This window comes from Calonectris borealis, chromosome 1 (assembly GCF_964195595.1).
Source record: "Calonectris borealis chromosome 1, bCalBor7.hap1.2, whole genome shotgun sequence".
NCBI classification, from domain to species: Eukaryota; Metazoa; Chordata; class Aves; order Procellariiformes; family Procellariidae; genus Calonectris; species Calonectris borealis.
The window spans coordinates 133,438,850-133,464,642 of NC_134312.1; the positions used below are offsets into that span (position 1 = coordinate 133,438,850).

Genomic DNA, 25,793 nt, shown 5'->3' on the forward strand with positions numbered 1-25,793 from the left:
TTTTACATTTGCATGGACTCTGAGATGTATGGTCTCTGAAGGCTAAATTGAATTGGAATTAGTGGAAAATAGATGGAGAAGGATTTTTTCCAAATATTATAACCTTGTAAAATGGGCACAAAAGTGCAATAATTTTGTTGTAGTGAGCTTTTCCCCAATAATTTCCAATGGTCTTCTATAATTGGATATTAAGGTTCTTGTCTGGAACCTATAAAGCATGCTTAACACAATCTGGCTGCTGGAGATTATGATTTGAATTAGAGAGACATAATAAGATCCGAGTATTGATTTTTAGGCCTGATGAAGAACTTGAGTATCTTTGAGTTAGAGTAAAATAAATCCTGAGGAATGACACAGCCATTTTCTTAACAGCATACTGATTGCTGGTTGGCTAATCATTAAAAACCAAAACTGTTCCTCAGATTCTGGCATTTCCTGTATTTTGCCTATTGTAATGATTAAACTTGTCCTTGAGATTTGTGAAAATGGTCTGAACATCTTTATTTCACCCTTTTGAAATAATTATGCATATGCATCCTTTAAGATACAGTCTTTACAGTTGTGCTGTTTCAATCCATAATTGAAAGAATCTTGTATGTTACATACTATAATAATACAGTACTTATGAAAGTTGGGAGGCTTTTTTTGACTGTTACAACTTGACAGTAACGATTTTTTTTTCTCTCTGTAGGGAAATTTAAATATTGCAACAGAAACCTGAACTGAGCTGTGATCCTGAAGTTGAAACAGATAACACAGCAAAGGGAGCATCTGTTCATTTTTTGACAACTTTGTCAAGACTTAAAATAGGATAAAGGAACTAACCCTGTAACTTTCTTGATTAAAAATAACTTTATTTTTCAGTAGTGGAATGCTGCAGAACTTTTTTACAGTTTTAATAATTGCTTTTAAAGTACAGCATTCAATTGAAACATTGTAGTATGTACCTTTAGTTCCTTTTGCGTACCAGTCTCAAGTAAAGAAGTCGTTGAAGGGAGTCTTATTTATTGAATACTTTTTCTCTAAGCATGATGTTACAGATGGAACTTGAGTTGTTATACCCAGAGGTTTATATGTTGAAAGTTTATTGGTTATGTAATAAAAAAAGGAGAAAAAAAAAGTGCCTGAATTGTTTGGTAATAGCACATTAGCTCAGGATTTTCCAAGTTACGACCATTTAGGTTGTGCAATAGATTTTACACCTCTGTTCAGTCATTTCCGTAAAACAGTATTTTGTATTACTTTAGTTTAATAATATACTTGGGTTTCTGATGTGTATATACATTTGTAAATTGTTAGAATGTTGGGACAACTTTCAGTATTTGATTAAAATGAATGGTAACAGGCAGGTATGTAATGTACTGTAGCAGTAGTTTATAACTGCACTGAAAGCATGCTTGGGTTTGTTAGAGGATTAGTTGGTCTGTATTCAAAATTATTCTGTCTCATTATATTTTGGTGTATGACATTCTTGACCAAGCCACATGTTCTCTAATCTTTTTGTCATAAATGATTTGGTGATTTCCTGGATTCTGAAATTGGGGCCTGAAGTATTTAATTACAAGAAAAACAAAAACGTAAGTTTTTATAAGCATGTCTTCTAACAAAGCTGTTCATAATTGAAACTGCTTTAATGCAGCTAGCTTGTCATTTTGTTCAAAATCCCAGTAATTCTCTGAAGTTCACTGTACTGCAATATTGTTATACTGTGTGCAAAAATCAAAAGCCAGACATGTTTTATAAGCAGCTATAAACAATATTGTGCTTATTTCCTGTTTATAGCCTTTGCCTTAATACATAATATATGGTAGGGTTATGTGTATGTATTACAGATTTGTTCGGACTTTTTATTGCCGGTAAATTAAAGATGCATAGCAAGTAGTTTTCAGAGATGTTCTTATTTAAGAAAAAAGTTGTTCGCCATATCCACAATATATGCAGGCTAATGTATTTCCATAATTTCCAAGACAGTGTTAGCCCTGTGGAATGCAGGCTAGTCTCTGTTGTGGGCAGTAGATCAGAAATCTAATACGTTCAGAGAAAAGGAAATCTGGTTTTGGGGTGGAAAGTCAGGATGTGACTTCTGCATGCTTTTTTGTAATGTTTTTCCCACAATACCTTCAGTAGAGAGACTATTTGAAAGTGTAGGTATGGCTCAGAACAGCTGAAATAGTGTCACTTAAAATCTTCAACTCACGGGGCGTACCGCTTAGTGTTCATAGGGAAGAAGCAGGCAGGAAGTGTGCCACATTCATTGATGTTATGGTCATTCAACAATAACACCAGATGGTTTGTTTCTAAAACCCCAGTTTTCAGTTTAAATAACAATCATTAATGATTCAACTAGTTTTTCAGTAACTTTGGCATGCACAAACAAAATGGGAAGCTAAAGGAAAGGAATTCCCTGGTCAAATAGAGGCGGGCAACTTTCTTCAGATAAGAGAATGCTTGCTTACTTATGCTGTCAGTGATGAATCTGGCAAAATCATCCTGGGTAGATCTACTGGGAGATGAAAATAAGGAATTGAAACAACAGGTTAAGTGAGTCAACCCAAAGCAAATGTGGAGTAACTGCAGTTGAGCAGCCTGCTGGCAGGGGAGTGCTGCATGTACCCTGCAGATGAGGGCAGGTTTACCCTCAAGCCGACAAGCTATTCACACTGCTCCTCAATGTGCTAAAGCACGCTAAAACACGTAAGAAGTGAAACCATATATGATACAGGGCAAACTACTGAAGCTATATTGTCTTATTCAACAGGATACTACTGTTTCTGTAAGCCTCCTGCACTGTTCTTATTAAAGCCTGGAAGAGAACTCGTTGAGCAAATGAGAAAAGTGGATACATGAAGAAACTTCTGACATGGCAGTTTTGCTAACGCTGTCTGGAAGTAATGCTGAAGTAGTCAGACTTCAGTCAGTTAATGCTGCTTTAACCAGGTTTAAAAGTGTGACTGGCTCTTCTGATTTTGTGCTTTCTTATTTTACCTGTGCATGACTAGGTATCTCTAACTTGTTTTGTACTTTAACAGTTTAGCTTTGTTTTTTGTTTCTACAACTGTGAGCAACATATTACAAGGTTTTTTTGGCATGTTTACTGACTTTGATTCCCTCTCCCCCTGCCCGTTGCCCATCCTTGGTCCCAAGATGAATGTCATATGATGAAATGTAGTCACTGTTTCAGTTGCTTTAGCTTTTATTTAAGGTGATACCATTTGCTCAAATCACATTCTTTACCGATAACTTTACTTCACTAATTTGGGATTCTGTCGTGATAAAACTTTCTATATTTTATAAAATTCATTACAGAAATTGAATTCTGTGACTGGGTTAGGTGCTAGAGGCATCTACTCTGTGGTGTTATCTGGTGTGAGACATTCCTGTGTATATTTATCGTTGTGAATCAGAGAAATTTTTGTCTATATACTCATACACAAATCAGCTTATTTATTCTTCTAGCACAGAAAAGTTCTGTTGTACTGGAATATAATGTTTGGTTGAGAACAATGTATTGAAGTTACTGATTGGGTTGTGAAGGCACAAGAAAAAGTGCTAAGTAGAAGAAAGGTAAATTTACTTGAATAACTTGATGCCTTTCTGTATTGTGACTGCATTGTAGAAAACACCTGTACAAAGACTTAAGTAATATCCTGATTATTGCATTGTTTCTAATGGGAGCATGGACTGATAACAGTTGTTAAAATAACCACTTACTTTAAATACGTGTGTAAGCCTCAGCCTCAGAAGGAAAATAGTGTCTCTTGTATTAGTAAAGTCTGTCACTGCATTTGCATTGGAAGGGCAAGTTAAAAATGTGATTGTCTAAGAGCTTTCTAGCTTTCTGGTTTATACTTTGAAAATATAAATGTGAATTGCCTTTCTTTTGGTTGACTTGAAATGACTGTTAAATGCTCATGTCATATTCTCAATTGTTCATATGTGAAATTTTTTTTTAATTGCTCTCCAAAATGCAGTGGGTTTAATATGACTACAGTCTTCCTTTATAAGTGTCTGAAATAATAAGTTGTTGTGATGTTAGCATTTATATTGCTGACCCATTTAATCTCTACATAGATTGATTAGAATCCTCATTTTAAACTTTGTGATAATTGAGTTCACAAGGTTAGCAAAATTCTGGGGCTAGTAGGAAGCAACATATTGTAAGGCTTCTACAAGCCTGCCTTAACTCTAATAATTACTTACATGTTTAAAATCACTTTACCTGATGGATTTAAATGGTCTCAAGACCTGGACGTAACTGTCTCAACTCAGGTAACTGATAGCAGAGGATGGGAGTAAATTCAGCTGATCGCCAGTTAATGGTTTACCTGCTGCCTTCTCTCCCAGGGCCTCAGGGTGAAATGCTGAATTTTCTTTATATGAACTTAGTTGCTTTAAAAACAAAACAAAAACCAAGATTACACTTTTGTGGCATTAAAAAAGGCAGGGTTCTCGAAAGTTGCTTGTTATGCATTGGAAAGTCATTTTCTGCTATGTCTTGGAAGTGGATAGTGAGAGTTGCTTGGAGAAGGTGATTAAAGATTATAGCATAGAGAGACTTGATCTCTCAGTATTCACCTTGAAAGACTGTATATAGAGGGAGATCTTTAACTTCCTTGCTTTCTGAAGGGATCTTTTCCCATGCTATGTAGAAACATGCCTCTTGCCTTTCTTTAAGCATCTGAACAGCCATCTACAAAGTCCTCTATGGGAGAGCTCTCTAAAAGAAAGACTTCAGACTTGCATCCTAATGAATCTGAAAAAAATTGGATGTTTCTGCACATAACTCTGGCTCTTGCTGCAGGATTTGAAGATAGGAGGTTCTTCAGCCTCCTTATGAAGGAAAAAAAATAATAAAAGCCATTTCAAGATCTTTGAAAGAAGATTTTGTAACACTTGACTCCTTAATAGACCTTAAGGACAGTGATGAACATCTAAGTGTGTTCTGTTTCGAGCTTGGCGAGCATAAATTTTCAGTGTTAAGATCAGAGAAAACTGTTGTCATAACACCTGCCCCTTCCTTCTGTGCCTGATGGTTTTTGTTGTTGGAGGGGTTTTTGAGTAGGTATTTAGCCGTGTGCTTTAATAGCTGTATGCTGCCTGCCACTTTAATACAGTTTTCTTCTGTTCACTGTTCATTGCTCTGAATTTTGTCTAAGAGTCTAAATCTCATGTTGTCTTTTTAATATTTCATTTTCTGTAAATAATGTAGTAGATGGCTTTTATTTTGTGACTGGCTTCTCTTATGTCTATATTGTTGAGGGAAGAGACAGGGTGGAAACAGTTGTTGTTCAAGTACACTCTTCATGGAATAAAAAAAGCCTCATTGTTTTGTTTTAAGAATAGCAGGTGTCCCCCCCGCCCCCGCAGTTGAATGAGGATGTGGACTAATGTCCACTTCTGAGGAATATATTGTTGACCTTATTTGTACTGTAGTTTCACAAGGAGCATCTAATGTGTGTATGTGCACATGTGTACACATGCTAACACAACATTAGAAACCTTTTATCCACACTTAGAAATAATTACATTAGAAATGACATTTTTAAATTACTGAAGATGGAGTTAAATGCAAACGCATTTTAAGTCTGTAGTCTTTGGAGTTCACAATGGTGCTTTTGACAATGTTATCCCATATCTAAAAGCCTCATTCATAAGTATATATTAAGATGTAGGTATGTTTATATGTATGTTTAACATAGTTTATATAAAATCAATGTAAATTTTCTTTCTACAGACAATAAATGTTTTAACAAAATTTTTACTTATAAATAATTCAGTGATTTGATTCAGTAGTTATTAATATTTGGTGTCATTTCAGAGTATTTTACTTGATCTGTGTAGCCCTTGAATTTTTTCATGTAACTGTTGCTTTTATAACTTCATTTATTGCTTCTTTTTGAGATTAAAGTCTTGATCTACATTCTAGGCACACCTTTTTGGCTTAAAAGAAGCTCCCTTTTCAAAGGCGTAAAATATGAATATCCCCTCATTGCTAGCACAAAACAGATGTTTTAAAAAAAACTTTGAAAGGAGGTATGTCCATCTCTTCCATGGCGTTCAAAATCCTTGGCGTCTCTGCCAAATTCTGTAAAGGGGTGGAATGGGGTAAGGCGCACACTTGCTTGGCTAACTTACCAAAGTTTACATTCATTAAAATAGCGTGCATTTTTAAGAATTCCCTTAATACAGTATCATCAGTGTGAGGAGAGAATGTTTAATACTAAGATCCCCTAATAGAGTGGAGTGAGAATGAGGTGAAGACAGAAGAATACACTTGCAGTGTTTAATGAAAGGAAAAGTTCACTTTCCCCATTATTTACTTAAACTTGCCATAATCTAAATCTGTATTGATCTTCACTGTATGTAAATAATTCGGGCTTTTTTCATATTTCTCCTAATCTGGTTGTTATCCTTGAACTGGATAGTAAAGCAAAATTCCTTGATGTGTGGTAAATCTACTGTGATGTAGAGTAGCTATGGGGGGGGGGGGGGGGGGAACGGACGGGGACGGGGGGAGAGGCATTGCTAGGTTTTTTCCCCCAGGAAAAATGTTTTCATCAGGAAAAATGTTTAAATAATACTTGGAAGGACACAGTAATAATGCTACCCAACTATTAGACTACAGTCTTCTGAAGTGCATGTGGCTGACCATATTATGAAGTGCATGTCAGTTTAGATCCCACTTCAAAAACATCTCTTTAGCTTCTCTAAGCAGTTCCTTAACAGATAAAGAGAAGTTTCTTTCCTAAATGCCCTCATGATCTCTACATGGTATTCATTCAACAAAGGTAAGGTATCCGAATAATCCACATACATTACAATGTTACTTTGAAGCCCCAGCTGAGGGGTGCCCATATTGACATAGGCTTTATAGGAACACAAGATCAGTCCTATAGAAATTCTTTGGCTTAGGAACAATGGGAAGTCTTGGAGGTACTACGACAGTGCTCCCCCCAGTTTACAGTGAGTTTTTTCCACTTTCTGGAAAGGACAACTTGCTGTACTGTGTTACTGCTTTACTTGGGAAAGCCAAGAAATTCCCATACATGAATTTTAATGATAGTTGAAACTGGGATTTTTTTTTGAGATAGCCATCAAATTGGCTTTCTCCTATGCATTGTAACTCTGACATTGTGACATGACTACTTTGTATTATTCCTTATCACTTTTACTACCAGCCCTGAAGAGTTCTTCTAGAACAGTGCTATTGGTATGTACCAAGCTAAATTATTCAGCTATACAATTTACTCCACCTTAAACTACACAGCTGGAGCACTGGAAAGCCGAACTTCATATAAAATTACCATGCTAACAACAGAAATATCTTCGTTCTTCTCAAACCTGGTTCCATCAATTCTTCTACTGAGTTTGACATGTTATTTTGTTCTGATTGACTTGACACTTTCAGCTAGTTTATCATAATGCTTAAGTAAAAGCTGCTACTTCTCATTCTGATAATTTCCCAGAATTAATCCTGTAAATTTTTCAGGTAATAGAGGTCAAACACTGTTCTGCAGTGAAGAATTGTGGATAATATTGTTTTATTAAGGTGTGTATGAATGAGTGAATGTTAGCTTTCTGGTAGCATGTGACTGGCTAAAAGATGCTCTGTGTATGTATGAAGATAAAATGCCTTTTTTTTTTTTCCCCTTCTTCATTTTCCCCCTCTCCCCCCAGTCCTGGAACTCTGTCAGTGGTTTGTGACTTGGTGTCCCAGCATTCCTGAAAACAATACTGAGGTGGTTCAAGTCTCTGACTTTTCAGTGAAACGCTGAACTGGAGGCTGTCTACACCTACATCCAGCCTAATTGCATTGTATTCCTTTTCATAATTGAACTTACTTTTCTTTTTTAGTTATGTTTAAAAACTTTTTTTTTAAAATTGAGTATTATCTCTGTGAAGGTTTTATTGTATCACAGTAACTAATTTTTTTTTGCAAAAGATGAGAATTAGAAAAGACAAACTGCCATTAGTTCTGATGTTCCATTGCTGCTACAGCATGTAAATCAGTAACTTAAAAGCAAGTTTTCATAGTTGTGGTTAAAGTTTTCTTAAGGAGGGGAAAAAAAAAAAAGTCAAGAATTAGGAATTCTGTCTAAATACTTAAGCCTCTCAAACAGTTCACCACTGTCGCAATTTCAAAAATGTGGATTTTCATAACTAAGGATGCCACCTGGAAAGACTTCTATTCTCTTACACATTTATAACCTCCAAAAAACTTTTTTCAAAATAAACTCTTGTACTTGGGTGGGAGTAGGGGGTGGAGGAGTACAAAAATCTTACAGTTTATGTTATTGGCAGTTTTCTGTCTTCATATCCAAATTAACTACTTGAGGTTCCAACAGGCTTTTTTTGCATAGCCTTTCATTAATATTGAAGGTGCTTGTGCTGTAAAAGATGTTACCTATACTTTATCTTTTATATCAGATTATTTAGTTTTTAATCTGCTCTTCCCCTCTGCTACCAGTGTAGTTTTTTTCCAACGGTCTTTGCCTGTGAGAAGACCTGCCTGTGAAGAAGGCTCCCTGGCCTCATTAGGTGCCTTTCTCTCCAGAAGTGTTACTCATCTATGTGAACCACTCTCTCTTCCGCTCAGTTCTATTGTAGCATGCGTTTCAAATCCTCCTGCAATACCTGAAAAGAATAATCAGCTGCTCATGTGCCACTCTGCTCTTCTTTCCGAAACACCACCACCAAAAAAGCCACTCTATCTGATCTTTTTGTCTTTCTTCCTTCCCTCCCGGCCTCCAGAGCCAAACCAGTAAAGGGTTGGGCGGGGGGGAGTGTGGCTGCACACACCCCCACCCCACCCCCCCATCCTTCCCTCAGGGTCGGGGAGAGGCGCGGCGCGACGCGGAGCACCTGCGGAGCTGCCGTTGCCTTTCCCAGTCGCCCTGAAGGCAGAGCCCCGGGGGGCAGGACCGGGCACGGCCTGCAGCAGGTAAGGGCTCCCCGGGGGGCGTGCGCGGACGGGGAAGGTGGCTGGCAGGAATCTGAGGTACCCGCCTGTCCCGCCGCGAGGTCCTCCTTCCTTCCCCAGCACCGAAATAAGGCGAGCCCCTTCCCCTGCCCGAGCCCCCGGTGCCTCCCTGTGCCCAGCCAACGCTTCCTGGCCTGGGAGGGAGCCACCCCCTTCCCCCCGCCGGGCGAGGCGGGCCCGGGGCGCCGCGGCACCCCTCTCCCCCGACCCTGCCCCCGCTGGGGACGGCCGCTCCGCTTCCTTCCTCCCCGCCCTCCTTCCCCCGCCGCCGCCGCTCCCGGCGGCCCGAGGCGGCGCAGCGGCTCTGGCGCAGTCTCGCGACACTTCCCGCAGCGCTGAGCCGTGCCGCGCCGCTCGCTCCGGCAGCAGCAGCAGCCGCCGGCGGCGGGGACACCCAGCTGCTCCTCGCACCCTCGCCCTGCCGCACGCACCGGCCAGCGGGGGAAGACGCCCACACCCCCGCAGCTCGGCAGCAGGCGCCTCTGGGCGCCCAGGCTCGGCCGTGCTTTCTCCCGGGCTGCTCTGCCCGGCGGCAGCGGGGACCCAGGTGTCTGGCAGGAGCTGAAGGCTAAGCCCCTTCTCTCGCCTGATTTCTTCTTCTTTTTTTTTTTTTTTTAAATACATACGAATACATATGCTGAGGGAAGCCGAGGTGCTGCTAGCAGGACGCAGAATGCAGCCCGGCTGCAGTGGCTGCTGAGAGCGGCGGCCGCCGGAGGAGGGAGCGGCTCTGTCAGCAGCCTCTTCTCCTTCCCGTGGCGGCGGCTCGGGCTGTCTCTCGCCCCCTTCGCCGTGGCCAGCCGCTTCAAACTTTCAGCCTGTTTCCGCCGCCAGGCAAAGCCCAGCTCGACATAAATGGGTGAGTTCAAGCCGCCGGCTCCGAGTTGGCGGTGCTGGGGGCCGGCTGGGGCTCCCGCCCGGCGGATGGGGTGCGTGCCGCCGCCGCGACGGAGGGCCGGGGGCGGCAGGGAGGGAGCTGGCCGCCACCAGCCTCCGCTCCTCCGCCTCATGGCTTTTAACTTCTCCTCCCCTCCCCCGGCCGAGTCAATAATTGTTTTCATGTGACAGGCGGAGAGGTCGGGGTTTGCGGCGATGGGGCGAGGGCCGGGCGCCCCTCGGGGCTGCGGCGGCGGGTGATCCCGAGCGGGGCTGACAGGGTTACAAGCCCTCCCGTCCACCGGCTGGCCGGCCTCGCCGCCTTTCCGCCGGGCACAGCCACTCCCGGGCAGCCTGGGGTGGGGTGTGGTGGCGCCGGGCCGGGCGGAGAGAGGGGGGGGACCTCCGCCCCGGACGCGCAGGTCGCGCTCCTTCGGGCGAGGGGCTGCCGGCGGGAGCTGAGGGAGGGCGCGGGGCGGCCTGTGGGGACGCGCCGTACCGCCCCGCCCCGCCAGAAGGGGGCGGCGGTTGGGGCCGTTGCGCGGGGGTCGTTGGAACCGTTGCGCGGGGGACGGTTGCGCTCGGCAGCTGTTGCCCGTGAGGTGGCTCCCGCGGACTTCGGGAAGAGGGTGCGCCTGCTTGCCCGGCCCGGGGTGGGCAGCGCCCGCTACCTGTGCGGCGAGGGAGGCGTGGGCAGCGGGAGGATGGGGGATGAATTGTCCCATTATGCGGGGCGAGGAGAGAGGCAGCGGCGGCGGCGGCAGCAGCGGTGCCAGGCGCGGGCTGGCTGAGCGATGCGCCCCGGGGCGTCGCTGGAGCGGCGCTGGTCCGCGGCTCCCTCTGCCCAGCACGGTGCCCGGCGGAAAATGACGGATGGAGGGAACAAAAGAAACCGTTTGCTTTTGGTAGGCAGTCCTGGGTGTACCCACCGACCGGCGTCTGAAGGCAGCGGCGAAGGTGCTCCAAAATACCGGCGTTTAGATGTCCTCGGGCCCCCAGCTGCCCGTTTTGCTCACGGTAGCAGAAATGCTGTTGGACTGTGGGCGAACCTGAGAGCAGTATCACTGAAATGACTAAATATAACACATTGTGTGGGCAGACACTTTACACAATTTTACCTGTTGTAATACAGTGATGTTGGGAGTATAGTAGGAAAAAAATCGTCCCTTTGTTCTTTGAGAGATTACTTTGCGGGGTACTGTCAGAGCGATACACAGTTGCTGTACCTGTACGATACAAAATTATGCACTAGCTTTTCGCTATTGACTTTCAGTTAGTCCCCCAGTTCAGGCTGAAATGCGTTCATCCCTATGCAGCTCATTCAGCTGTATTGATCCGGGTGAACTCTGATGCTGCTGACAGTAGGGCCACCATCCCAGACAGCCACGTTTAATTGGGTGCATTGTAGAAGACTCGGTTAGGGTTGGTTTGCCTGCTAGCTAACACAGCGCTCAAATTCTGTCTTTTGAGCGACAGATAAGGTTTTAAACATAGTGCTGTAATGAGGTGTAGGGTTTATAACTGCTGAATGGAGGGCACGTAGTTTTTTTAATACTATTTTTGTTTCCTTATCCTCTCTTGGTGCATTTATTTCTTATTAACTTTGTATTGCGATACAGTAGGACTTTTCTGATTTCTGCTTAATCCGTAGTCCAAATATTAGCCTTTTTTTAACTTCACAGTACAACAGATTAAGGAAAGCGATAAAAGAGCAGTGAAGAAACTTGCATTGATAGAGCTCTAGAAAGGTTTTTGAATACCGTAACTTAGCAATGAAGGCCATCTTTTTTCCTTTTACCCACCCTTCCCTCCCCTGCGCTGGCCATGATCGTACACATCTGGCTTCTTTAAAGCTCATTTGGATAATGACTTTCCCAAATCACTGTGATTCAGTCAGACTTTTCTTTGCAAAATGGGAGTGGAGGGAAGGTAGATATGGTTTCATTGTTGTTCATATCTTTAAATGGTAAGTGATTCTTGTAGTTTAAAAACAAATAGAAAAATTGTGCAAGGAAGTGAAGGTATGAGTAGTATGAAAGCAAAATCTTTCTAGGAGATATCAAATGAAAACAGAGTTTTATTAAAAACATTTTTAACATTGTTAGCATTTTTGAAAGATATTTTAGATGCAGAAAAGAATAGGTGAGTTCTTTCTGTGTACTACACTGTTAAGATTCCTAATGTTTTATTTTTAAATTACTTTTATGCCTTCCATTTTAACCATTTATATTTTCTGTATGGCACTGCATATTGTTATTAGTCCAACCCTGTGCACGTATGTCTATGTGTATGTTACACATATGTGTATATTGAAGTTCAATGTATGGCCTTAAGCTTTTTTACAGCATGTACCCCAAACCTTATTAAAAATACAGCTTTATTTATGTTTTATGAGCTCTTCTATGACATTATAGTTAGAGTACCTGAAAGTGAATGAATTTACGCTTGGAATGGACTTGTCAGGAGAGTTGAGTGAGATAATGGTGGTAGTTCTCTAAACGTAAAAGGGGGGTAAGGCAAAGACCTTAAAGGTAATTGTGAATAAAAGTGGAACAAGCTCAGTCCCCCTCCTTAAATGTCTGAGAAATGAAGAGGTGGTGTTTTGTGGGGACTTGTGTGTGTAGGGGGGTTGTTTGTTGTTGCTTTTGGGTTTGTTTTGTTCTGTTTTTTTCTTTTAAGACTGCTTAGAATTGTATATGGTTAGAGGAACCCTCAGTCTCATTTGAAAGAGCTTGGCATGCCCACCCATCAGACTGTCCTGAGGTCCAGAGGAGGTCCAGAAAACAAAAGTAAGAAGAAGGTGTGGTAGCTACTTGGGGAAAAACTGGTTTGAAATGTACTGCTTCTCAAATTTAGAAAATGCAAGAGTACAGGTCTGATTCTAGAGAGCAGTGTTTAACTGCCATCATCACAGAACAACTGATGATGTGCAGCTCCGTGTGTCACTCGAGACACACCTTCCAACTTCTGCAGTAGGTGAGGAAAGATCCTTTTTTCTGCTATGTAGTCTCTGCTCATTTTCAGAGCACAAACAGTTTAGTGCATTAAATGAGGTAGGGGTCTTATATAATAATACTGCTACGAAACTAAGCAGTTGAAGCCTTCATCATAGTGCTTGTAAATACCAGGTTATAAATAAACACTTTCATCATCAATTTTTTTTCATCTTAATATTTTTCAAGGTATTGTTAAAGCTTTTCTGTTGGGAAAGGAGAAGAGAGGATACATTGCTTTTGTTTATGTGAAATCACATTGATCACCTCTGCTGTCGCCGTAGTTAGGAGTTTGGATCCAGAGACAGTCTTGTGCCCTTTGAACCAGTTAGATTACTAATACCGGCAGACAACTATTGTCTACATGGTTTTATATTAGTGGTTGAGAAAGATGCTTTGCTGTGAAATACCGCAGCTAGTTTGTACACACCAAAGGAATGTTACACCAAAAAACCTGAATCTATGTGAGAGTCTGATTGTTCTGTACCAGTTGCAATCCCTTTTCCTGTTTTTCCCCTTCCTTAATTCTCTTTGTTCCCCTTTCCAAATTCTCCTCTATTCCCTACCCTCAAGTTCTGCCCTGCTTTCCTCATAAACCCCTATCTTTCTATCTTTTTCCTTCTCTCTACTTCTCTTTACGTGTTCCAGGCATGCCACTTCCTCTTTCTCGCTCCCTCTTACCGAAGCATCAACAGAGGGAGCACTGTGAGCGCATTTCCTGCGTGCGGGGCCGCACTGACCTCCAGCAAGTGAGAGCTGCCCTTGCATCAAAGCTTGTGCTTGGCCCCGTGGTGTGGGTTGGAGAGCGCTCGCTGCAGTGGGAGGCCTGGGGAGTTTAGCTGGTAAACTCTAACAACTCTACGCTCCTATGTGAAACAAAGCATGTATGAGCCTTGAGCTTAGCAGAATTTGTATAAATCACACATGGAAGGTGGTAGGTGTGTTTGTGGTTCTTGACTGCTCTTTGACAAATTTTAAGTTCTCTCTCCAAAATGGTAGAGATTTTGGAGCCGTTCAGCAAAATAGCTGTAAGATGATTTTAAATAGGAATAGCATGTGTCATTCTTGTCATTCTTGAAAACAGTTGAACAGTTTCAGCTGAATAAAGACAGATCGTAAGGAAGACGATTAGCATGTCTTTCACTTTGAGGTTTTTTTTTTAATAAGGTTTTAAGCAGCTGTAAAGTGCCTTTATATAGGAAATGTTGTGTAAAAATCCTCCCCAACCTGTAAAAGGTCTTCATTCTCCTCTTTATATGGGATGTTACTCCTTTTAATTCTTTTGTTGTCACTGGTAGATTTGTTTGTCACAACAAGGCAGTTGCATTGGAGCTGTTCAAGATCAGATTTCCGGTTGTTTGGTGACAATATCTATACAGCCTGTGAATGTCTTCACATTCTGAGTTCAAGTGGAGTTTTCATAAACTGTGATAAAATATTTTCAGTAACCTATATAAAATTTCATACAAAAATAGCTGGCGCAAAGCTTTTTTTCCTAGAAATCAAAAGATAATGACATTTCTGTCATAAAAGGTTGTCAGAGCTGCCTTCTAAATGGATCAAGATAGGGGTCTGAAATAAAGAAATATAAAATATGTAAATATGTGTTTATATGTAAAAGATTATGGAAATAATTTCTGATCGCACAGTCTTTTTCTTATGTTGGTTTCTCTTCTGCTTGCCCCTTTCAAGTAGCTTTTCTTTTCTCAGTGTCTCCATTATAGTTGTTTTTTTATATTAACTGTTGCTTTTAGATCATAGAATCATAGAATCATTAAGGTTGGAAAAGACCTCTAAGATCATCGGGTCCAACCGTCAACCCAACACCACCATGCCCACTACACCATGTCCCTAAGCGCCTCATCTACACATCTTTTAGATACTTCCAGGGATGGAGACTCAACCACTTCCCCGGGCAGCCTGTTCCAAGGCCTGACCACTCTTTCAGTAAAGAGATTTTTCCTAATGTTCAATCTAAACCTCCCGTGGCGCAACTTGAGGCCATTTCCTCTTGTCCTATCGCTGGTTACTTGGGAGAAGAGACCAACACCCGCCTCGCTACTTTCAGGTAGTTGTAGAGAGTGATGAGGTCTCCCCTCAGCCTCCTCTTCTCCAGACTAAACAACCCCAGTTCCCTCAGCCGCTCCTCATAAGACTTGTGCTCCAGGCCCTTCTCCAGCTTCGTTGCCCTCCTGTGGACAAGCTCCAGCACCTCAATGTCCCTCTTGTGGTGAGGGGCCCAAAACTGAACACAGTATTCGAGGTGCAGCCTCCCCAGTGCCGAGTACAGGGGCACCATCACCTCCCTGCTCCTGCTGGCCACATGATTCCTGATACAGGCCAGGATGCCGTTGCCCTTCTTGGTCACCTGGGCACACTGCCGGCTCATGTTCAGCCGGCTGTCAATCAGCACCCCCAGGTCCTTTTCCTCTGGGCAGCTTTCCAGCCACTCTTCCCCAAGCCTGTAGCGTTGCCTGGGGTTGTTGTGGCCGAAGTGCAGGACCCGGCACTTGGCCTTGTTGAACCTCATACAGTTGGCCTCGGCCCATCGATCCAGCCTGTCCAGGTCCCTCTGCAGAGCCTTCCTACCCTTGAGCAGATCAGCACTCCCCCCCAGCTTGGTATCATCTGCAAACATAAAATGCGATAAAGAAGGGAATAGTTAAAATAGATGGTTTCTTAAAACAGCAGAATTCTTGCTCCTTTTTGTGCTAATCAAAGATGCAAATGTAGAAAATTATGGTAGAGCTGCTAGAAAAAGTATTTTTTTCTGCATGGGTTTAAGGAAATATATGTAATAATTAAAACACTTTCTTGAGAAGCAGTTTTATTTTTATATTAATGCTGAGTGTGTACATATTTCTGTTTAAACTGCTACTAATGCAATATATAGAATTTATCTGTAATGTTATTCGGATTGCTTCTTTTGTAATTGCTATTCACTGGATGTTAGAGATTTGGGGTTTTTTTGAGAATACTGCTGGTAATCATTCTACCAGCAGTGTATCAGAATTCTCACAGCAGATCAGCGTTGACCTTGTAGATAATGCGTTGACTCCTTTCCCACTTGAAGGAGGAGGAACGCGTGTGTTAGGAGGAGAAAAAGGAGAGCTTGGTAATGTGAAATGAGCAGCTGAAATTTCAGGTCTGAAATGTTAGAGGTCATTGAAGTGCTGAAAGCAGGTTAGCCCTGATGGGATCAAAGGAGAGAAAACAGCCACAGAGATGGTATCTGTTGTTTTGCTCTGATACTGCTGTTATAGAGCACGCTCATAAAAAATGGTGGTTTTTTTAAAAACACAGAATGCAAAATCCTGGACCAGGGAGTGGATGTTTTCCCCAGATGCAAAAGCAGGAAGTAGCTGTAGGGCATATCTACATTCTGTATGATGAGGAATGATGAAAGAATATATTAGGGGGAGGGGAACAAGAGAGGAGGTGGGTATCAAGATTCAGTAATTCAGCTAATGTAAAAGTAATTGCTGACAGTCTGCTTGACACAGAAAGAAAACACAATAAAAGCATTAAGTCCCTACGTGTGAGAGAATATGCAATACTGCAGTTCAGTAGTCATGGATTGTATTCGCAAATGGAGTTGATGTTTTTCCCCCCTTTTTATTATTGGTAATTGAGAAGCATCAGTAGAAATCAACTCTTAAGAATGCAGTCCACTTAAAAGCTGTACAGTGAGACGACTGTTGCGAAGTCTCAGCTATGCTTTGTTCCTAACATAACTTTAGCTTAGAGAAAGGAGCATCCTGGATGATGAGGGGTGGAAAGGATGGAAAGGGTGTCTTTGTTGTCATTCTTACAGCAGTTTGTATTCCAATGGGGGTGTTGCTGAGAATTTGTGCTTCTGTTTTAGGATGAAGAGTTGTCTAGTGTTGTGGATCAGAAATCATGTCTGTGTTGAAACAGTCCTCTTTAGCAACAAGGATAATGCAGTATAGAAAGCTGAGCAGTTATATGAGGAAAATATCCCTAACTTCTAATCGATGTATCGTGTCAGTGTAAAGAGGTGCCTTTTGAACCCTGCCTTTGAATTTCATTAGAAGTATTGTACAGAAGGAAAAAGTTCCTCTTTATCTCCTTCTTACTCTTTCATACTGTGCAGGTAAATCACTTTCGATGATTGAAACCAGCTCACACCAAAACCAGTTAAGTCTATTCGTTTATTTGAAGACCAAAGTCAGCATTGGTGTGCAACTCCACAGGGAACTAATGCTTTTTCAAAAATGTCAATATAGATTTGTTCCACATGTTGCAAGTCAAGGCCCAACTTGATCCCACGGCAGAAGGGTTGGACTAGGTGATCTTTAAAGGTCCCTTCCAACCAAAAACCATTCAACAATCTATCAATATTTAATTAGCTTTCAATGTTCACACTGCTCATTTTTAAAAATTAAGTGTTTTGTGTCCCACAAGTAATTTGTAATAAGTGAATTTATGTGACCTGCCTTTAAAAAAACCCAACCAAAACCAACAAAAAACCCCCGGCAAAATAGAAATCCCAAAGACATGTTGTGTCCTCTGCTTGCAGTTTCCAGGAACTTGCTTGTAAATTTACAAGCAACACATTGGTGATTTTTATTGATAATGAGGTCTCAAAACAAACACACGCAAAAATCACTTCAGGGTGTTTTCCTGTTTGTTTTGGTTTGGTTTTGTGGGAAGAAGTTCTTGGAAGTCAGTGCAACTGCTGGTGCTATTCCATGCTGTATCGACTACCAGTGTCAGCCTGACTCTGTACATAGCGCTGTCTTTCCACATAGCTAGATTTATAAAGGTTTTAGTTAAACGTAGCAGAAGTATTAGAGTATAAATGTACACGTACAGAACTTTTCATTTTTGAGCCAGATGTTAAACCGTTCTTTGAGAACTCTCATCTCAGGTTTAAATCGAATATGTCCTCTACCTGTGGTTGCTGATTCATCCTCACTACTGGCAAGAAACATTTTTAATACTCTTGGCAGAGTGGATTTTTTTTCTCTGATAGGCTTGTGCAGCATTGAAAATTTGCTATCCTTGTGGCAGATATAAAACTGGCAAGCAGCAAGACCTCAGCTTAATTTTTCAGTGTTTTTCTTATTCATGCTGTTCTTTCTGTGACGTCTCACCGAGCTCTTACTGAGCTGTTAATGCTTTTCTGTCTATTTCCCACTGTTAAAGGGCACACCAGAAATTCCGAAGTGCATCCAGAAAAAGACGCCTTTATTTTGGGGTTTCATTATGACAAGGTTTAAAAAACCTTCTGCTGTCAAATTCAGAATGTTTATAAAAAAGTGTTTTAGCTTTGGCCTTATGTTTCCAAATGTAAGGATTAATGACTTGCTTCGGAAGAGTGCTGATGCTTATTTATAAACAATATTTGAATGTTTTATGGATGAAGATTGATGTCCTGATTTTGGCTGGGATAGAGTTAATTTTCTTCTTAGTAGCTGGTATAGCGCTGTGTTTTGGATTTAGTATGAGAATAGTGTTGGTAACACACTGATGTTTTAGTTGTTGCTGAGCAGTGCTTATGCTAGTCAAGGACTTTTCAGCTTCCCATGCTCTGCCAGGAGCACAAGAAGCTGGGAAGGAGCATAGCCTGGACAGCTGACCCAAACTGGCCAATGGGGTATTCCATACCATATGACATCATGCTCAGCACATAAAGCTGGGGGAAGAAGGAGGAAGGGGGGGAACGTTCAGGAGTGATGGCGTTTGTCTTCCCAAGTAACGGTTACGCGTGATGGAGCCCTGCTTTCCTGGAGGTGGCTGAACACCTGCCTGCCGGTGGGAAGTAGGGAATGAATTCCTTATTTTGCTATGCTTGCATGCGCGGCTTTTGCTTTACCCTTTTACTGTCTTTTTCTCAACCCATGAGTTTTCTCAGTCTTACCCTTCTGATTCTCTCCCCCATCCCACCAGGGGGGAGTGAGCGAGTGGCTGTGTGGGGCTTAGTTGCTGGCTGGGGTTAAACCACAACAATTGATTACCTAGATATTTTTCTTTTTCATCAGCCATTTCTTGTGAATGTGTCCTTATTGTCATCAGCAGCTTTATGGAAAAATAACACATCAAGACCTTTCACTCTATGCAAGACCATCTTAATTTCGTATGAAATAGTCTGGGTACTGTATTTCAGGAAGACTGCAGAACTGCAGTGTTTGTTGAATACAAATATCCAACTTTTCTGCTCAAACGATCAGATTTAAAAAAAAAAAATGCACACAAACCAGCCAAAACCCCTCAAAGAGCTCCTACCAAAAAAACAGACCCTAGAAGAACCTAACTTTGTTCCCATCAGCTTTTAAAATGACCGGGCAAAGGGAAGGGAAGGAAAAGTGGGTGCAGAGAGGAAAGCCTTCTAGTCAAGGTTAAGCTTGAGAAGCCTTGCCTTGAGTGCATGATCAAGCAGTTTGTGACAATGGATATTTCTGAATATCTGAGAGTGAGCACCGGTACTTCCAGGCACGGTATGGTCCTACTAACTGGGAAAAGAAAATTGTACCATGTGAAGGCTGTCTGGTAGCAAGCAACATGTGGAAATCAACTTGCTGATATAATGGAAATTTAAATTCCAGTTCCAGAAGAGTATAGAAGATGTCTGCAAATTTGTAAGCCCTCATGATATTAAAGATTTTTTCCTTAATGGCATGTGCCATGCTTTATTCTTCAACTTTTAATTTTTGTTCAAGGAAACATCAAGCTGCCAACAGTTATTAAGAGCACTGGTGTGGTAGCTTACAAACTTTGCTTTTTTTATACCTGTATTTTTAGATTGCTTATGGGAAAGAAAAGGTTAATCACTATGCAGTCTTGAAATCTAGAGTTGGTTCAGACTTAAATATTTTGATATTGAAGTCAAATGGTTTAAACTGGCTCCAACTAGTAGATTTGAACGATTTTGATAGCGTTCTGTGCTTTTGTTGTGTTTAATGAAACGAGTAACATTTAACTTTGATCACATTTTAACAATCTAAGCCATTTGCTGCATTGAGCTGATCACTTAACTAGTTCAGTCATTAACCTCCATCTGATACTAGATTATTTTTTAATCTTGATTTCATTGTTAATTGCTGTATTCTTAATGTTGGAACTGTGTTCTTTGTAGCTATTTTTGTTAGTAATTTTAACAACGTAGTTGATTTTTTGGGTGACACAAAACTAAAACTTTTTGTGGATTTTGTTGGATTTTAGTTAGTTAGCTTATCCATTTGACCAGCTTCTTAGTTGCTTCCTTCTTTTTGTAGCAGTCTATGAGACTTGCTGGTCATAGCTAGCCCAGTTTAGCTATCTGTATAAAACTGCTCCAACTTCGTAGAGGTAGCATGTATTTAACAGCGGGATTTCTGAGTATAGTTAATCCAGTTTAGTTAACTGCTATTATTGATGGAAGGTTTTGATACAGCAAAAAAAAGCACCTTCTATGACTTCTTCCTTGCTTGACTGAGTGCTGCTGAAGGCTTGGACTGGGTGTCCCGTGTGATGAAAAGAAACGTACCTTTCAACAGCCAACTAATTTGTACAAGTAAGATCGGCTCTTTCTGTTGCAAGAAACAGCCTTTCCCCTGGGAGAGAAATCTTATTGCTACTGTTGCTGTCGACTTTTGTTACAATTGTTTTTAACGTTCATCTGCCTGGACAGCTGCTATTTCCTCCTCCATCCAATAATCTCTTCTAAAATGGGAAAGATCTTTATTTTCTTTGAAACTTTACATTAAAGTCCCGTGTATCTGCTGATCATTTCATTCACCAAATACCTTTATTTAGCTGCATTTAAAAACAGTTGAAATACACTTGTCAGTTTTACTTTGACCGCTGAGGTCAACTTGAATGGTCTTTGTTCTGTCACCTCATACTGCCTTTCAGAATTCACTTTGTTTTGTATTAAGCATGCTTCTTATTTTAAAGACTACAATTTTTCTGTGTGAAGCACCTATAAATAGTGCTTTTGATTAGCTGACATCTCAATTATCTGACTGTGGTTCATGGAAGATTGAGATAAGATGCCGTCTAGTTCATGATGAACTATGGTCTGACAATTCAAAGTCATCTGCACTGGTTCCGGAGTCATGAGAGATCTATTAATATGTATTCCTCTGTAATATATGTGATAGTTTGTTCACAGTTGTGCAGAAAATTCCTGTGTGTTTCTCGTTCCTTCACCTCATTCTGTCAGAAAACAGTTGCTCCTCTTCCTATCACTTATAGAAGCGCATGTATGCTTCCTTCCCCTTCTGAGTTGTGTTTTGTTATTGGTTTGGGTTGGTTTGGGTTTTGGTTTTTTGGTTGCCTTTTTTTTTTTTTTTTTAAAATAAATCTACATCACTGTTTCCCACCTGTTTCTCAGGAAGGATGCTCTTCACCCATTTTTTTTTTTTTCTGTTCAGATATCTGATGCTCTGCCATCTCTTCTTTTCATACACACTTCCTTCAAATTCATATTTCCTTCTCTTTCATCTGTCTTTCAAGTGCACTATTTCTCTTTTTAGGAAACTTTCCTATATACTAAACTTACACAGTCTCAAAACTCCCTATATTAAGATGCAAAGATCTACAGAATTCTGAAGACAATCTGGTGTGGAATACAGCAAAATTGTGGGTGGTCCTTTACGAATTTTGTTTCAAAATTAGGGAAACAAGAAGCCTCCAGCTAGTTTCCCATAAATACCATGTCAGGAAGGAGAGGAACTGACTGTCTTTTAGAGACTATTGCTTTGGTCTGCTGAGTTTTTACAGAGTTGGAATTGGTACCCTAGAAGGTAAATCCTGAGGTGTGTGTGGCACATTGTGTTTTGCTAGCCACCTTTTTGATATTTTCTGATGGAAGAGTGGTGTCTTTGGTGTGTGGAGAAAAACAGGTTGTGGAAGTCGGCAAAGCCAAATGCTGAAGTTCCAATGTTTTTTAATTTAGAGAACTTAAAAGCAGGATGTTGCTATTTTAAGTAGTATTTCAGTTCCTGATTGTTCAAGTCTGTCAGTGTCTCTCTCAAGAACCAAAACCAAGGAGCTGATGTAAATTCAGCCTTACAAGGCAGAGATCTTAAATGCAAGAAATACTCTTTGCCTCTCTAGACCCTCTGGAATGTAGGATTAGTTTTGGCTTCTGATTTCCTTAGCTCCAAGAGCTTGGATCATTGGAAACCAGGGAAGGTCATTAGAAAATTTTTCAAATGGATGGAGCCCAGGAACCTTTTTCTTAAATGAGGGAGAAGTAGAGCTTTCTGCTTAGCCTTGGAAGAAGTGGTCAAGGTAGATAACATTCAGTGACACTGTTATCTCTGTCCTCTCTAGTTCTCTTTATTGTATGGTTTTAACGTGCACGCTGCCTCCTCGATGCTGTAGAAAGATTCCATGCCAGCATCTGAGGAGGTTCTACTTGTCTCGAGTAGAATCTGTCTTATTGTCGCTTCCTTGTCCACACACTTTGTTCTGTTCCAGACAGTACCAGTGTTGGTAACTGGGGGTGGATGGGAGGAGGAGGATGTTGGAAAACAATAGGGTTCATTGCCTCTGTTTATGTTTACTTGGGTTCCACAGAGCTCCGTCCTGCTGCTTCCTCCCCTTTCTCCCCACATCCTCAGTGCAGCAATGGGCTCTTCTGTCTAAATGCTGACAGTTGTTTGTGCTTTCACTCCATATGCAGCTCTGTTGAGCATTTTCATTCAACCAGAACACAGTGGCCCAAATTCTCTATTGGAGCAATGCTGTCATCAGGTCATAAGCTGTTCTTGCTCGCAATGAAAGTCAGTGACAAGCTTTCAGATGTACTTGTTTGGCTTGCATCAGTTTCTGCTTTCAGGATTGTTCTTCTAAGGAGGAGCTCTGTGTAATATCTCCTTTTTGGAGGTTTATTCTAGACATAAGCGTTAAAGATGATCTCTTGGAAGTGGGAGCGAGTGTTTCTTCAGGTGAAGGAGATTTCTTGAGTTCTTTAACCTGCTACCAGAGATACCTGTTAGAAGAGCTGTATTTTCTCCTTGCAGCATAACCTCTGCTTTCTGAAAGGCTTTGCCTTGTTCAAAATCCAGAGAATTTCTCTCAGAGAAAATGAAAATAAAAAATGTTAATGGAAGTGCCCCCTTGCCCAGGCCTAACTGACACATGGGATTTTGAAAAGCACCATGGAAGCAAAAGAGAGAAGCTAATGGCTGTGATATGGGAATACTTCTGTTTATAAGAGCAAAAAAAAGTATGTTAGTTTGTGAATTCCATTTATTGTGACATCCAGAAGAAATTACCTGCAGAAACTGATTTGAGCTGAGAAAACATAGGCATTAAAGATACCACCTAAAACTTATTTCTCCAGAATTGCATCCTGAATTCTAAAATTGAAATTTGAAAGCTTTTTAATGCACAGAGTCAACACATGTTATCTGATATGATAACTAAGTTTATTTGCCCAAGAGTTGTCTGGAACTTGTGAATCTTTACATGCAGTAATTTCTGTTTCTAAAACAGCATTTTTTTTTTCAGCACTATTACTCTTACCACAGTTTGAAGGAGAATAAAAGAACCTGATGTAAAAATACAAGTTGCTAAGGATTATGAGCTGCCATCTTATGAGACTTCATTATTAATCAAGAAAAAATGTGATATTGGTGGGTGGTAAAAATGTTATTTTAATCAAATGTGTCCTTTCTTCAAACACTCCTACCCTACCTTCCATTGTTGCTCACATAATTGAGCAAGTTAGGGTTTTTTTTTAAATACCTTAGGTGGTTCTTGGCTGTTTTTCAGTATGATCTAAAGGTTAGTGGAGATGGTTAAATGCTGGTATGTAAATCTTGTATCGAACCGTAGTGGTGGAATGCAAATTACCTATGGTCTGAGCTCTTAGAGCTATGAGCCCCAGCACACCCATAGCTTTCATAGCTCCTGTAATGCCTGACAATCTGTTGCGTGTGGAAGCACGGTAGTACGTATTCTTTCATTTGGCTTATAAATTATGAAACTGCTGAGGAGTTCCATACTGGGTCCGACCTTCCTTTGAATGCGAAGTTTTGTAGATTGAAGTGCTTGGATTTATGTAAAAGAGGGTTAGAAGAAAAAAGAGAAAAACTGATTATTTATCTTCTACATCAAGTCCAGATTCTCACTGTTGTACAACACATCTCTTCGTGACAGTTTATAATGCATCAGTTAAAACATGGCACCGGTTTGTAGTCTTAACATTTGACAGGTCGAATCACAAAAGCTGCTACTGGGGTAAATATTTTGCAACTGCTGTCTTAAAAATAATAGAATTCCACGAAACTGAGGGAAAATGATATAGCTTTGAAATTATTTTAAGACACCATGTTTGTCTGCAGCTGGCATTACACAGCAAAGGGCTGTAACACAGTCCAAGGATTTTGGCTGTATCAAGCTGTTGCTGCCAGCAATCTCTTCTTGCAGAAATTGCCACTTCCAACAGCAGGGATACCACGTCAGGATGTATCTGTGCACCACTTCGCAGTCTAGTTACTTACTGTAAACCCATCTTTATCAGTACTTCAAGCAAATGTGGCTAAGATGCAGAGGAGTATGTCGTATTCTCCCCATCCTCCTCCTGTGTAAAAGGGTTGCTACTTTTGGCAAAGATGGGTGGTGATAGTAACAGCTTAAGCATCTATAGTGAAATCCTCCAAGCTCATCTGAGATCATATTCATAATTACACTCGTGCTTCTAGTCTGATTTTAATGAGACTAGGTGAATATTACTGTTCTAGAAGCTCTGAAGTTTTAACAATTAAATGCTATGCAGTACACAATATGAAGATTGTGAACAAATTGTTGACCACAACCTCTTGTTCCTGGGAGTTAAATGATGCTACATCATTTCACTGAAAAGGTAATTGTTCCCTGGCTTACCAATTTTTTTATTTATTTGACCTTCTGCCTCAGTGCGTATCCATCAGCATCTACAAATATTATCAAGGCAACTTTGGGACTAGAATCACGTGGCAATTATACGGGACTAGTACTTTGGAGTAATCTTAAACAGCAGTTATTTTCACGGCATCCGCTTTTCTATCCTGCTTCCCATTTATGTCGATACCTTCATTTGGTAGCAATTCTCATGAATTTAGCCAAATGATAATTTTGTATATAGTTCTAGCTATATTTAGCTATAGGTAATCTTTTTGCTTTTCGTTCTGAAGAAGTAACTAATATCCTTCCTAGCTTCTCAGTTGTCCGAGAATGTGATTTAGAAACCGCAAGAGTAGCATTTCTAATAAGTTTTTATGAATACATAGTTTGTCAAATGGGAATTATTTGCCTTTGTTTGCTTAGCTTAAGTTACAATCCTCCTCTCCTTTTCTATTTATCCCAGCAATGGGTATAATCCTTTATACTTTTCAGAACTTTGAATTATTTTTATGGGTATTGGAGGAGGCAGAAACTCAAGATGATGATGTTAAATGTTTCCCTCTGAATCTAATGTCCTCCATTTCTTCTGGATGGCTTCTTGTGTGCATTAGTATCTGAGGGGGAGAACAAAGTTAAAACAAGTGAACCAAATCTCAGGACGATTTTGCCTCTAAGAGGCACTGTATTACTTCAGTTACAGGTTAATGCAATGCGCATCATCTACGAACTTGGTGACAATGTGAATCAAAAGTAAGTTTGTTTGTGAATGCTGTATACTGGGAGCATCTGCTGTAGTTGAGAGGTACTCTGGTTGATAGAACCAGTGAATTACAGTAAGATTAATCTCTTTCAGTAGCGACAGTCTTATTCTAACAGTTTGTTGTCTGAGGCAGAAGGACCACTTTGCCCGGCAGGAAAAGATGAATTAATTTGTGGAATACAGGTGCTTCCCAGGCTGCCACATGAATGCCAGAGATTTTCTATGTGTCCTGGTTTCGGCTGGGATAGAGTTAATTTTCTTCCTAGTAGCTGGTATAGTGCTGTGTTTTGGATTTAAGATGAGAATAATGTCGATAACACACTGATGTTTTAGTTGTTGCTGA

At 41.0% G+C, this 25,793-nt stretch overlaps 2 protein-coding genes across 7 annotated transcripts in view; both read left to right on the forward strand.

Moving 5' to 3' along the window:
• The window catches only part of BCLAF3 (BCLAF1 and THRAP3 family member 3), a 38,036-nt gene extending 32,293 nt beyond the window's left edge, over positions 1-5,743 (forward strand). For all 5 annotated transcript variants that reach the window (XR_012677527.1, XM_075175209.1, XM_075175237.1 and 2 more), the window contains one exon: positions 692-5,743. Coding sequence is in view for 4 of the 5 variants with exons in the window: in XM_075175209.1 (XP_075031310.1) it covers positions 692-721 (30 nt within the window). In the remaining variant the exon portion in view is untranslated. The remainder of the gene's footprint in view (positions 1-691) is intronic.
• A 3,549-nt stretch (positions 5,744-9,292) lies between these two features.
• SH3KBP1 (SH3 domain containing kinase binding protein 1) overlaps positions 9,293-25,793 on the forward strand; it is a 233,375-nt gene continuing 216,874 nt past the window's right edge. For both annotated transcript variants that reach the window (XM_075175254.1, XM_075175263.1), the window contains exon 1: positions 9,293-9,839. In XM_075175254.1, coding sequence (XP_075031355.1) covers positions 9,836-9,839 — 4 coding nt within the window. In that variant the 5' untranslated portion in view covers positions 9,293-9,835. The remainder of the gene's footprint in view (positions 9,840-25,793) is intronic.